The sequence below is a fragment of the Pseudorca crassidens genome, chromosome 18 (assembly GCF_039906515.1).
Source record: "Pseudorca crassidens isolate mPseCra1 chromosome 18, mPseCra1.hap1, whole genome shotgun sequence".
Lineage (NCBI taxonomy): Eukaryota > Metazoa > Chordata > Mammalia > Artiodactyla > Delphinidae > Pseudorca > Pseudorca crassidens.
Window position 1 is genome coordinate 11,833,431 of NC_090313.1, and position 11,921 is coordinate 11,845,351.

An 11,921-nucleotide genomic window follows, 5' to 3' on the forward strand; every position below is an offset into this window, starting at 1 on the left:
GAAGAATTAGATAACCTGAGTAGCCTTTTATCTATTAAAGAAATTGAATTTGTAGTTTAAAATTCTTTCCACAATGAAAACTCCAGGCAAAAACATTTATGGAAAAAACATTACCAACCTGATCAAAGGCAATTTAGAATATCAGTAGCCATTATGAGGAAGTTTTGAAATCTTCAAACTTAATTTCCTTAAAACCAAATTGGACTACAATAGTTCAAAGTTTTCCAGAACTGAGTGGAATGCTTATTTTGATTGGTATTTTGAGGCTTTCCAATGATATCAGGAATCTAAAATTGCTTCTCTGTAAAATAAGGTTTTAAGACTAATTGAGGCAAAGGTTAAAGAAAGATAAAATGGCTGCTGAAGTCTCAGGCTCTTCTTCCTGGGCTTCTTTGTCTCAGACTCCACCTCCGATGCCATCTTCCTCCTTCTCTTCTACACCACCTACGCCTCCTCTATACCCTCAATCCTCCCATACTAATTCTCTTGCCAAACTTCCCTTTTCTCTGAAACTCTCCCCACTCCCTTTTCCTCTGAACTTGTCAGAACCTATCCTTTTAAAATTAAGTCTTCTGAGGGTCCAGAGAATAAATCCTTAATTTCTTATTCTCCCTGGGCTAAAGGTGAACTGCGAGCCATCGTCAAAGATTCTCCTAAAGTAACCGAAGAGCCTCACAGGTTTGCTGAAGAATTTAATATAGTCATTCAAACTTATCAACCTGTTTTTTCCTGACTTATATTGGCTGGTTCATATGCTTGTTGATAAAGGCCAGGCTCAGCTTTGGATGAAAACCACTAACTGGAAAAGTCCTGAAAGGTCTCTAGAATTACAACTGGGAGACCAGCCCACTAACTTCTTATACAATCAGGCTCAGGCAATCACGAGATGACTTCATCAAGCAATCCCTAGGGCTTTTCCAAAGCCTGTTCATTGGAACAAAATTCAGGCTTGCACACAAAAATCTGAGAACCTGTTCATGATTATTAAAATCAACTTCAGATTGTTTTTAAAGAAAATTCTGGTCTTCCTTCAGAGGTTGATTCCACCCAGGTAGCTTTTAACTCCATGTTTATTAATGGGCTGAACTGGGACCTTTCCCTTTAAGTAAAAAGGACCAGGTTAGAATGGGAAACTGTGTCCATTCCAGACTTAGTTAATCTGGCAAAACAGATCTTTCCTACTCTAGATGGGTAACCTCCAAGGAAGACCACCAAAATTCTTAATCTTCAGCTCTAGCAAATGAAGGCTCCCAGAGAAAATGAAAACCCTCCTGTTTTCTGCTGTTATTGTAAAAAGCTAAGACACTGAAAAAGAGACTGTTAAAAATTTAAGTGCTTTAGGCAACTCTGGACCTCTAACCAACCTTTCTGGAAGAGATTTTGAGGGGTCTATTTGAATTCTGATGGGAGGTACACTGTGAATTTTGCCAACATCAGTTGGAGATTTTGCCCATAAGGGAAGTGGTAGCTGATTCAATGGGGACAAACAATCAGTGTTTCCAGAAACTGCTCTAGTACCGTCAGAAATGGAACAAATAAAAGATGTCAAAGGGTCATTTAATTCACCTGGTAGGTCACTTTGATGACTACTGTCAAACTGCAGTTTGCCCAAACCCAGTTTCGATGTTTAGAGCATCTGATATCAGAACAAGGGTTAAACCTAGATCCAGATAGACTTTATGGTATCTTAAGTTTCCCCAAACCCCAAACTAAGTGCCAACTGCGAGGGTTTCTCAGGCTAGTTAGTTACTGCCGAAATTGGGATTCCAAATTTCTCTCTTATGGCCAAACCTCTATATGTTTTACTAAACAATAACAACCCTGACCCATTTTTATGGGATGAACTAAATGACACAGACTTCAAGGCCTTAAAGGAGAGTATGATGAACCCACCTGCCCTTGGGCACATCCATTATAGATTCCCCTTTTCTTTGTTTGTATATGAAAAGGAAGGGAACACCCTTGGTGCACTCACCCAGAAACATGGGGACCACCACTGACACAAAGTATAATAGCCAGCAACTGGACCCTGTGGCACAGGGATACTTCCCTTGCCTTAGAGCCATTACAGCCACTGCCCTCTTGCTTAAGACCACCAAGAAAATTGTTATGGGATCCCCTTTAACCATTTTTGTACCTCATGCAGTAGAAGCTCTCCTGAATTCCCACCATACTCAACATTTCTCAGTCAGACATCTCACCTCCTCTGAAGTCCTCTCATTACCTGCCCCTCACATAACTCTTTTACACTGTAATAACCTAAACTCAACTACTCTTCTCCCCTCCGCCACGGAAAGAGTTCCTCACCCCTGCTTAACTCTGACGGACCACCTCCTGACTCCTCGCAATGATCTACAGGAAATTTCATTGGGTAACACTGACTTCTCATGGTTCACTGATGGTTCTTTTTCTTAAAGGTGATGATGGCAAATATTGTGCTGGGTATGCCATTACTACTCCTTTTGATGTTGTTGAGGTAGCATCTTTACGGCTACTTTGGCCCAACAGGCTGACTTATATTCTCTTACACGTGCTTGTGATTTAGCCAAGGATAAAACTGCCAATATTTAAATTGATAGTAGATACGCTTTTTGGAGTAACTCGTGATTTTGGAATGTTGTGGAAGCAACGTGGCTTATTCCCATTGGAAGTAAAAATTTAAATGGCCCCTATGTTCAAGAATTATTGAATACAATACTCTTACCACATGCTTTAGCTATTATTAAGGTTCTGGGACATTCTAAGCTTGATTCTCTGGAAGCTAGGGTAAATCACTTTGCTGATAATTCTGCAAGGAATGCTGCCTTTAAAAGGACCACCAGCATCCAAACTTCTGTCATGATCCAAAGGGATATTTCACCAGATGATAATTTAGAAAAACTGGCTAGAGAAGCCCAACAATTGGCCTCAGAAAAGGAAAAACAAAATTGGAAATTCCATAATTGTTGTTTTGATAAAAAGAGAAAGCTCAGGTTTGGACCAAACAACAACCCAGTCCTACCAGAGACACTAAAATTCCCACTCTTCACCACCATACATTCATTAAACCATTGGTCTACCGACAAAACGACAGCCTTCATGAATCAATATTGGTGGGGAAACATTAAGAAGGCCACAAAAAGTGCCTACCTCACTTGTCCCATTGTCCAAAGTACAATCCAGGGACGCTGTTAGTATTGCTCCCAGACGTTTTAAGCTGTTTAATGAACCATCTGAAGTCTGGCAAATGAATTTTATACTATTTATTCCATCTAGTGGAATATGTCATGACCTATGTTTTAGTCATGACCTATATGTTTACACACTGGACTGAAGCTTTCCCTTGCAGACAGGGAACTCCTCTCAAACTTCATAGTGATTAAGGAATCCATTTTTACTGGCCAGGCACTTACACAAGTATGTGCTGCTTGTCTGGTTTTATAATACTTTCACTGTACTTGCGACCCTCAATCCTCTAGTTTAGTTAAACAGACTAACAGCATTATTAAGACTCAATTGGCAAAATTTGTAGAGACCCTCCAAATACTTTGGCCAAAAGCATTGCCATTGGTCCTTCTAAAACTCAGATCCATCCCTTTTGGAACTCATAAACTCTCACCCTTTGAAATAGTCACAGGATGCCCAATACACTTGGCTCCTGCTTCTTTTGACGCACAACTGGTAAAACGAGAGACAATTCAATACTGCAAAGGCTAATTGGTGCTATTAAAAGTAACCATGTTTGGGATTCCCTGGTGGCGCAGTGGTTGAGAGTCCGCCTGCCGATGCAGGGGACAAGGGTTCGTGCCCCGGTCCGGGAAGATCCCACATGTCGCGGAGCGGCTGGGCCCGTGAGCCATGGCCCCTGAGGCTGTGCGTCTGGAGCCTGCGCTCCGCAACGGGAGAGGCCACAGCAGTGAGAGGCCCGCGTACCACAAAAAAAAAAAAAAAAAGTAACCATGTTTTGGTAGAGCAATCTTTTCACAGTGTGCCCTCAGGAAATGAAGACCTTAAGCATCACACATTGCAACCTGGAAATTTCATCTATTGGAAAAGACACCTCCAGAAGAACTCTCTTCAATCTCACTGGAAAGACCCCTATCAAATACTGTTAACCAACCCTTGTGCCACCAAACCCCAAGAAACAGACTCCTGTATTCATGTGACACACCTCAAGAAAGCACCTAATTCTGACTGGAACCGAATGTCACCTGGTGACCTGAAAGTAAAGATTTCCCAGAATTGAAGCAGATGCTAACTGATCAGACAGCTTTCCCAAGAAATCTGTACCAGGCCTTTTGAAAGTTTGTTGCCAAACCTTTGAATGACGTAACACTTCAGATGATCTCCAATGTCTATGACCTTGTTAACACATAGACTTCAGATAAAAAGTGCCTGAGAGTTCCCCCTCCGGCCCCTCCTTGTTACTGGAATGTGACCTTAATAGGTTCCCAATCTGCGCACTTTCCCTACAACATGAAACCTATACGTAGGAAAGGTCCTTCCAGACACTGCAGCACAAAAAGCTGCTGAAACGAGAAAACCTGACTTGATCAGCAATGCTTTCAGAGAAAAATCTTGATCAAAAGGTGGAAATATGAAAAATTAATTAAACAAAAACCTTGATTACATAGAGTTGGGAAACTAGAAGGGGGAACTCTCATGACCTGGCACCACTGCAGAGCCCAAGAGGAAGAAGAAGACTGCTCTTCTTTCCTGCCAAGGACTCAATAAATGAAAAGCCATGGACTCTTTGCTTACTACGGTCCTCCCAACTTTCTTTCCTTCTCTATAAAAGCATTCTCCTTCCCTTGTCATGCAGGAAGTTGAACATGTATTGCCATGGTTGCTGACCCTGAATTGCAATTCTCTGCTGATCCCAAATAAACCCATTTCTGCTAGAGAACTATCTGGCAGTCTATTTGTTTTGGGTCAACACCCCTTTCCCCAGTTTGGTGGTAGCCTTGAAAACCAACAGCTAAAACTACAGTGAAAACCAGCAGCCTGGCAGACACTGGAGGGGGCAGGGCAGGACTGGAGCTCTTTCAAAGCTCCACTCCCAGAAGACTGTCACTACTTGACCTGTCTGGTGGTTCCCTGGAAGACCCCACTGACCTGACTCAGAGTTGAACAGTGGTAACAGCATTTTCCCCGAAGTCATTTTTCAAAAACCAGCAGAAGCAATTATTTAACATCACAGCTACCTGAGATAGTAGATAACAGTTGGGGTAAACAACAGGCTAAAAAGAAGCTTAAACAGAAAAGCTGGAGAATGAGATAGCCATAGAGTTTGAAAAGCTCTAACATATTCCTGGGAATCTAAAAGTCTATGCACATGTGTAGGGCAGTTGATGGCAGACGCACCTTATAAGAAATACTAATGGAAGTTCTTCAGGCTGAAATTAATCCCAAACAATAATTCAAATTCATACACATACACAAAGAGCAATGGTAAAGGTAACTGTGTAATTATAAAACACTGTTTAAATGCATACTTCTGTGCCTTTCTCCTCTTGTCTAATTTTAAAAGCAACTATATAAAAAAATTATATAATTGTATTGTTAGGCCTATAACATTTAGAAACGTAATATATTTGCCAATAACAGCACAAAGGAGGTGGGTAGGAGCAAAGATGTACCGGGTTAAAGAAACGGCACCAGATGGCAACTCAAATCCACAGGAACATTTGAAAAGAACCAGGAACAGTAAATAAGATGGTTGCTATAACAAATACTATAAAGTAAGTGTGTGTTTGTGTGTGTGTGTGTGTGTATTTGCATATCCTTCTCCTAGTTTCTTTAAAAGACATAAAATTATATAAGTGATAACTACAAGCCAAAGCAATCTTGAGAAAGAAAACAGAGCTGGAGGAATCAGGCTCCCTGACTTTAGGCTATACTACAAAGCTTCAGTAATCAAGACAGTATGGTACTGGCACAAAAACAGAAATATAGATCAATGGAACAGGACAGAAAGCCCAGAGATAAACCCATGCACATACAGTCACCTATCTTTGATAAAGGAGGCAAGAGTATACAATGGAGAAAAGCCTCTTCAATAAGTGGTGCTGGGAAAACTGGACAGCTACATGTAAAAGAATGAAATTATAACACTCCCTAACACCATACACAAAAATAAACTCAAAATGGATTAAAGACCTAAATGTAAGACACTATAAAACTCTTAGAGGAAAACATAGGCAGAACACTCTGTGACATAAATCACAGCAAGATCCTTCTTGACCCACCTCCTAGAGAAAGGGAAATAAAAACAAAAATAAACAAATGGGATCTAATGAAACTTAAAAGCTTTTGTACAGCAAAGGAAACGGTAAAAAAGACAAAAAGACAACCCTCAGAATGTGAGAAAATATTTGCAAATGAAGCAACTGACAAAGGATTAATCTCCAAAATTTACAAGCAGCTCATGCAGCTTAATATCAAAAAAACAAACAACCCAATCCAAAAATGGGCAGAAGACCTAAATAGACATTTCTCCAAAGATATACAGATTGCCAACAAACCCATGAAAGAATGCTCAACATCACTAATCATTAGAGAAATGCAAATCAAAACTACAATGAGGTATCACCTCACACCAGTCAGAATGGCCATCATCAAAAAATCTACTGACAATAAATGCCGGAGAGGGTGTAGAGAAAAGGGAACCCTCTTGCACTGTTGGTGGGAATGTAAACTGTTACAGCCACTACGGAGAACAGTATGGAGGTTCCTTAAAAAACTAAAAATAGAACTACCATATGACCCAGCAATTCCACTACTAGGCATATACCCTGAGAAAACCATAATTCAAAAAGAGTCGTGTACCAAAAATGTTCATTGCAGCTCTATTTACAATAGCCAGGAGATGGAAACAACCTAAGTGTCCATCATTGGATGAATGGATAAAGGAAGATGTGGCACATATATACAATGGAATATTACTTAGCCATATAAAGAAACAAAATTGAGTTATTTGTAGTGAGGTGGATGGACCTAGATTCTGTCATACAGAGTGAAGTAAGTCAGAAAGAGAAAGACAAATACTGTATGCTAACACATATATATGGAATCTAAGGGAAAAAAATGTCATGAAGAACCTAGGGGTACGACAGGAATAAAGACACAGACCTACTAGAAAATGGACTTGAGAATATGGGGAGGGGGAAGGGTAAGCTGTGACAAAGTGAGAGAGTGTCATGGACATATATACACTACCAAATGTAAAACAGATAGCTAGTGGGAAGCAGCCACATAGCACAGGGAGATCAACTCGGTGCTTTGCGACTACCTAGAGGGGTGGGATAGGGAGGGTGGGAGGGAGGGAGACACAAGAGATATGGGAACATACGTATATGTATAACTGATTCACTTTGCTATAAAGCAGAAACTAACACACCACTGTAAAGCAATTATACTCCAATAAAGATGTAAAAAAAAAAAAGAGTCATGTACCACAATGTTCATTGCAGCACTATTTACAGTAGCCAGGACATGGATGCAACCTAAGTGTCTGTCGACAGATAAATGGATAAAGAAGATGTGGCACATATATACAATGGAATATTACTCAGCCATAAAAAGGAACGAAATTGAGTTACTTGTAGTGAGGGGGATGGACCTAGAGTCTGTCATACAGAGTGAAGTAAGTCAGAAAGAGAAAAACAAATACCAGATGCTAACACATATATGGAATCTAAAAAAAAAAAGGTTCTGAAGTGAGAGAGTAGCACTGACATATATACACTACCAAATGTAAAACAGACAGCTAGTGGGAAGCAGCCACATAGCACAGGGAGACCAGCTCGGTGCTTTGTGACCACATAGAGGGGTGGGGGGAGGCTGGGAGGGAGACACAAGAGAGAGGGGATATGTGTATATATATATACATGTAGCTGATTCACTTTAGCTGTTTCTGTTATACAGCAGAAACTAACACAAAAATGTAAAGCAATTATACTCCAATAAAAATGTTAAAAAAATGATAACTACGACAAAGTATCACTGGATTTGTAACATATATAAATATAATATGTATAACAATAATATAAAAAGGAAGAAAAGGGAATAGAACTATATAGATATAACATTTCTCCATCTTCTGGAATTTAGTATATATCAAAAGTAGATTCTGATAAGTTAAGATGTATATGGTAACAGGTTATACATACAATGAAACACCCAGCCATAGGAAGGAATGGAGTTCTAATACATGCTACACCATGGAAAACTCTTGAAAACATTATGCTAAGTGAAATAAGCCAGAAACAAAAGGACAAACATTGCATGATTCCACTTCTATGAAATACCTAAAATAGGCAAATTCAGAGACACCAAAAGTAGAGTAGAGAATACCAGGTGCTAGGAAGGAGGAGTTATTGCTTAATGGGTACAGAGTTTCTGTTTGGAGCGACGAAAAAATCAGGGGGATAGTGAATATGATAATACCACTAAACTGTACAGTCAAAATGGTTAAGATGGCAAAGTTTATGTTATACATATTTTACCACAATTTTTTTTAAAAGATGCATATGGTAAGCCTTAGAGCAACCACTAAAAAAAATAGTGGAAAAAATCATTAAAGAACTAAAAAGTATTACATAAGAAAATATTCACTTAATGCAAAAGAAAGCAGTAGAAAAGGAACAGAGGAACAAAAAAGACATGAGACATATAGAAACCAATACCAAATAAACACATTACAAGAAAGGAAAAGTGCAGACCAATGTCGCTCATGAATACAGATGTAAAACCCTCAAAAAATATTTGCAAATCAAATCCAACAATGTATAAAAAGAATTATATGCCATGACTAAGTGGGATTTATGCCAGGTATACGAGGCTGGTCCAATATTCAGAAATCAATTAATGTATCCGCCACATCAACAGTCTAAAGAAGAAAAATCATATGATCATATCAATTGATTACAGAAAAAGAACCTGACAAAATTCAACACTGATTCATGTTAAAAACAAACAAACAAACAAAAAACCTCAGTAAACAGGGAATAAAAATGTTCTACAAAACACCTACAACTAACATCAGACTTAACAGTGGAAACTGGATGCTTTCCCTAAGATTGGGAACAAGGCAAGAATGCCCCCTCTCATCACTCCTATTTAACATGCTACTAAAACCACTAGATAGTGCAACTAGACAAGAAAAGGGAAAAGAGAATCTTACTGTATGATGAATATATGAAACAACTTCACTGAGGCGGATGGAAGAAAAAGGTGCTAACCTAAGTAACTGTGGAAATGAGTGGGACCTACAAGACTAAAGGGAAAGGAACTACACTAAGCACTGCACTCTAGTTGATAAAGCTTTTTTCCCATGGAGTATGGTCTAACAAGTCAGATACTGCTACATGTGTATGCTGAAACTGAATAACTGAGTAACTGTATGGCGCATGGTGGGAGCCAGGTTTCTCACTGGGGGAGTGAAAATTTACAAACAAGCAAGGTGAAGAGGCTAGAACGATTCATGTGATAATGGATTAGAATTGGAGACAGTATGAACTCATGTTTAGCTTAATATATATAGATACAGATGGTTACATCAGAAATATTTCTAGATGTGTATATATGCATGGGTTACTATTCACACATATTTCTTTGAGGATTTAAAAGACATCCCTAGCAATAGCACACCTACCTGTAGGCAGTTATGTTCCCCCAACTTGAGGACAGGGTATTTATATAAACTGAGAAGTGGCAATGGAGAGCTGCAAGGCTGGAGACAGGATAGGCGGGGAAGTATCAGGGACAGCAAGAGAGGCAAATGTTGGAGGGTCGGGAAGAGGTTTCAGCACCTGCCTAACAAGCAATGTTGCTGATACTCTAAAAACAGAAGAAAAAAGCCAACAGAAGCCAGTCCACTGGCCTGAAGCTGAAGTGCAACACAACTGGGACAGAAATTAAGGCATGTCTAGGCAAACTTTTCTAAGTTGACCTTGGGCACATTTACTTTTCCCATCCCCATGTGTTCTGAAGGTGCCAGGACCCAAAGGATTTAACTTGGGGTGTAGGCTCTGGGAAGGGCCCTGCATGAAAGCCTGCTGCCATGGCCTTGGTGGGGTGTGTAGGTGTGCTGAGAATGAGCCAATGTGCTAAGGGAGATGATGAGCATTGCGAGCTGAGTCCCAAGAGCCTTAGAAGTAGGTGACTGGGTGTGGTCATTTGACCCATTGAACAGGCCACAGAAGCTGGCCCCTTCACAGGCCAGGAAAGGACTTTCTGGAAGGGTCTGGATACACCCCTTCAGGGGCTCCTCTGGCTCCAGGGGTGAGCTCCGGTGTCCAGAGACATTACCAGGCCCAGATGTAGGAAATGGGAAGGTGGGATGCATAAAACCAGGTGGGTCCTGGTATGGGACACCGGTGAGTCAGGAAGCACGGAGCAAGCAGATATAAAAAAGTTCCAGACCAGGAGCCACTGACTTGGTTTCTGAACCCAACTCTGCCATTCTCTGCTTTGAGAGTCACATAGCCTCTCCGAGCCTCAGTTTCCTCATCTTTATGAATGAGTCATCCAGCTTCTTCACATGGTGATCGGCGAACAGAATGAGATACCGTATGTGCATGTAGTTGGCAAACAAGCAAGTCTCAACCAGCGGTTCTCAAAGTGTGATCTGAGGACACCTGGAGGCGGGGGCGGGGTGCCCTGAGACCCTTTGAGAGGATCTGCCAGGTCTTCCCTTTTCCAAATAGACTGTGCATGAGCCTGAAATTTCTTGGTAAACTTCCTCCAAGGCAGCTGATATGAGACTCCAATGGTCCTTAATTAAACTGAAGAGATTTTCAAACATATAAAACCATGCCACTTTTTTTTAATAGTTATTTTCATTAAAGATGCAATTTGCGTTAAATTTGAATGGATTTGTTATTTTTAAATGAATATTTAAAAATTTTAATTCCTCATACCGTTAAAATCAACAGATACAAGCAAAAGCCCTTCGGGGTCCTCAATAATTTCTCAGCCTGTAAAGGGATCCTGAGACCGGACAGTTTGGGAACCGCTGTGCCCAACAACAGTGGAGGCGAGCCGCCTCTCAGCATCCTCTGAGAGGCTGACTCCAGGCCCCCTTTTATAAAACACGCATACGTTCACGGTTTCCACGTGTGGGGACGCTAGTTTTGTTTTCTGGGTCTCAAAGATCCAACGCTTGTACCCATTTTCCCGGCCCAAGTAAGGGCCCTCCCACAGGGAGGCACTGACAGTGTGGGGCGACCCTAGCGGGGGGTCGGCGACCTTGGCAGAGGTCGAGCCCGCGCGCGCGTGAGGCAAACGATGCTCCCGGCTGGCGGGACTTCCCGCCAGTGGGCGAGGAGGCCGCGCCTGCGCGGCGCTGAGCCGGGTACCGACCCACGGTGAGCCTGACCGGGCAGCGGGGGACTGGGGACCTGCACTCACAGCCTCGGCAGCGCCGCTGCCGCCGCTCCGCGCGCCGCCCTCCTCAGCAGACGCAGCGCCATCTTGTCTGCGCGCGGGCCCCGCCCCCGCCATGTCCGTCTCCGCTTCGTCCCGCCCCTGTCGCCACGCCCCCACGCCGCCGCGTCCCGCGCACGTCCTGCCCAGAGCCCTTGTCTCCACGCCCCGCCCCGTCCCCGCAAGCCACGCCCCCCTGCTCTTGCGCACTTGCCCCCTCCGACTGTCAGAACTTCCAGGCTGTAACGCGAGGCAAAGCAGAGTCCGAATGGGTGGATTTTGGGGTGGCTGAATCCAACCCTTCCCGTGCTTCTGGGTTTTTAGGGCGGGTTTTGAGAGACCTTGCATTTTCCCAGCCAGACGTGGCCAGATTTTCTAGGGATTTCTTTGTTGTTTTTGTTTAAATACTATACCTAACAAAGATTGTGAGTCTCACCGTGTGCGTGCCTCGGTTAACAGTCAATCCATTATGGGACATATATGACTGTAATAGGGTCAGAATAGATGCTGCTGGC

The 11,921-nt window shown here is 42.0% G+C and overlaps 1 protein-coding gene across 3 annotated transcripts in view; it reads right to left on the reverse strand.

Annotated features, from left to right (window-relative positions):
• CLYBL (citramalyl-CoA lyase) overlaps window positions 1–11,491 on the reverse strand; it is a 240,014-nt gene extending 228,523 nt beyond the window's left edge. For all 3 annotated transcript variants that reach the window (XM_067713352.1, XM_067713350.1, XM_067713351.1), the window contains exon 1: window positions 11,392–11,491. In XM_067713352.1, coding sequence (XP_067569453.1) covers window positions 11,392–11,453 — 62 coding nt within the window. In that variant the 5' untranslated portion in view covers window positions 11,454–11,491. The remainder of the gene's footprint in view (window positions 1–11,391) is intronic.
• Window positions 11,492–11,921: the final 430 nt, after the last annotated feature.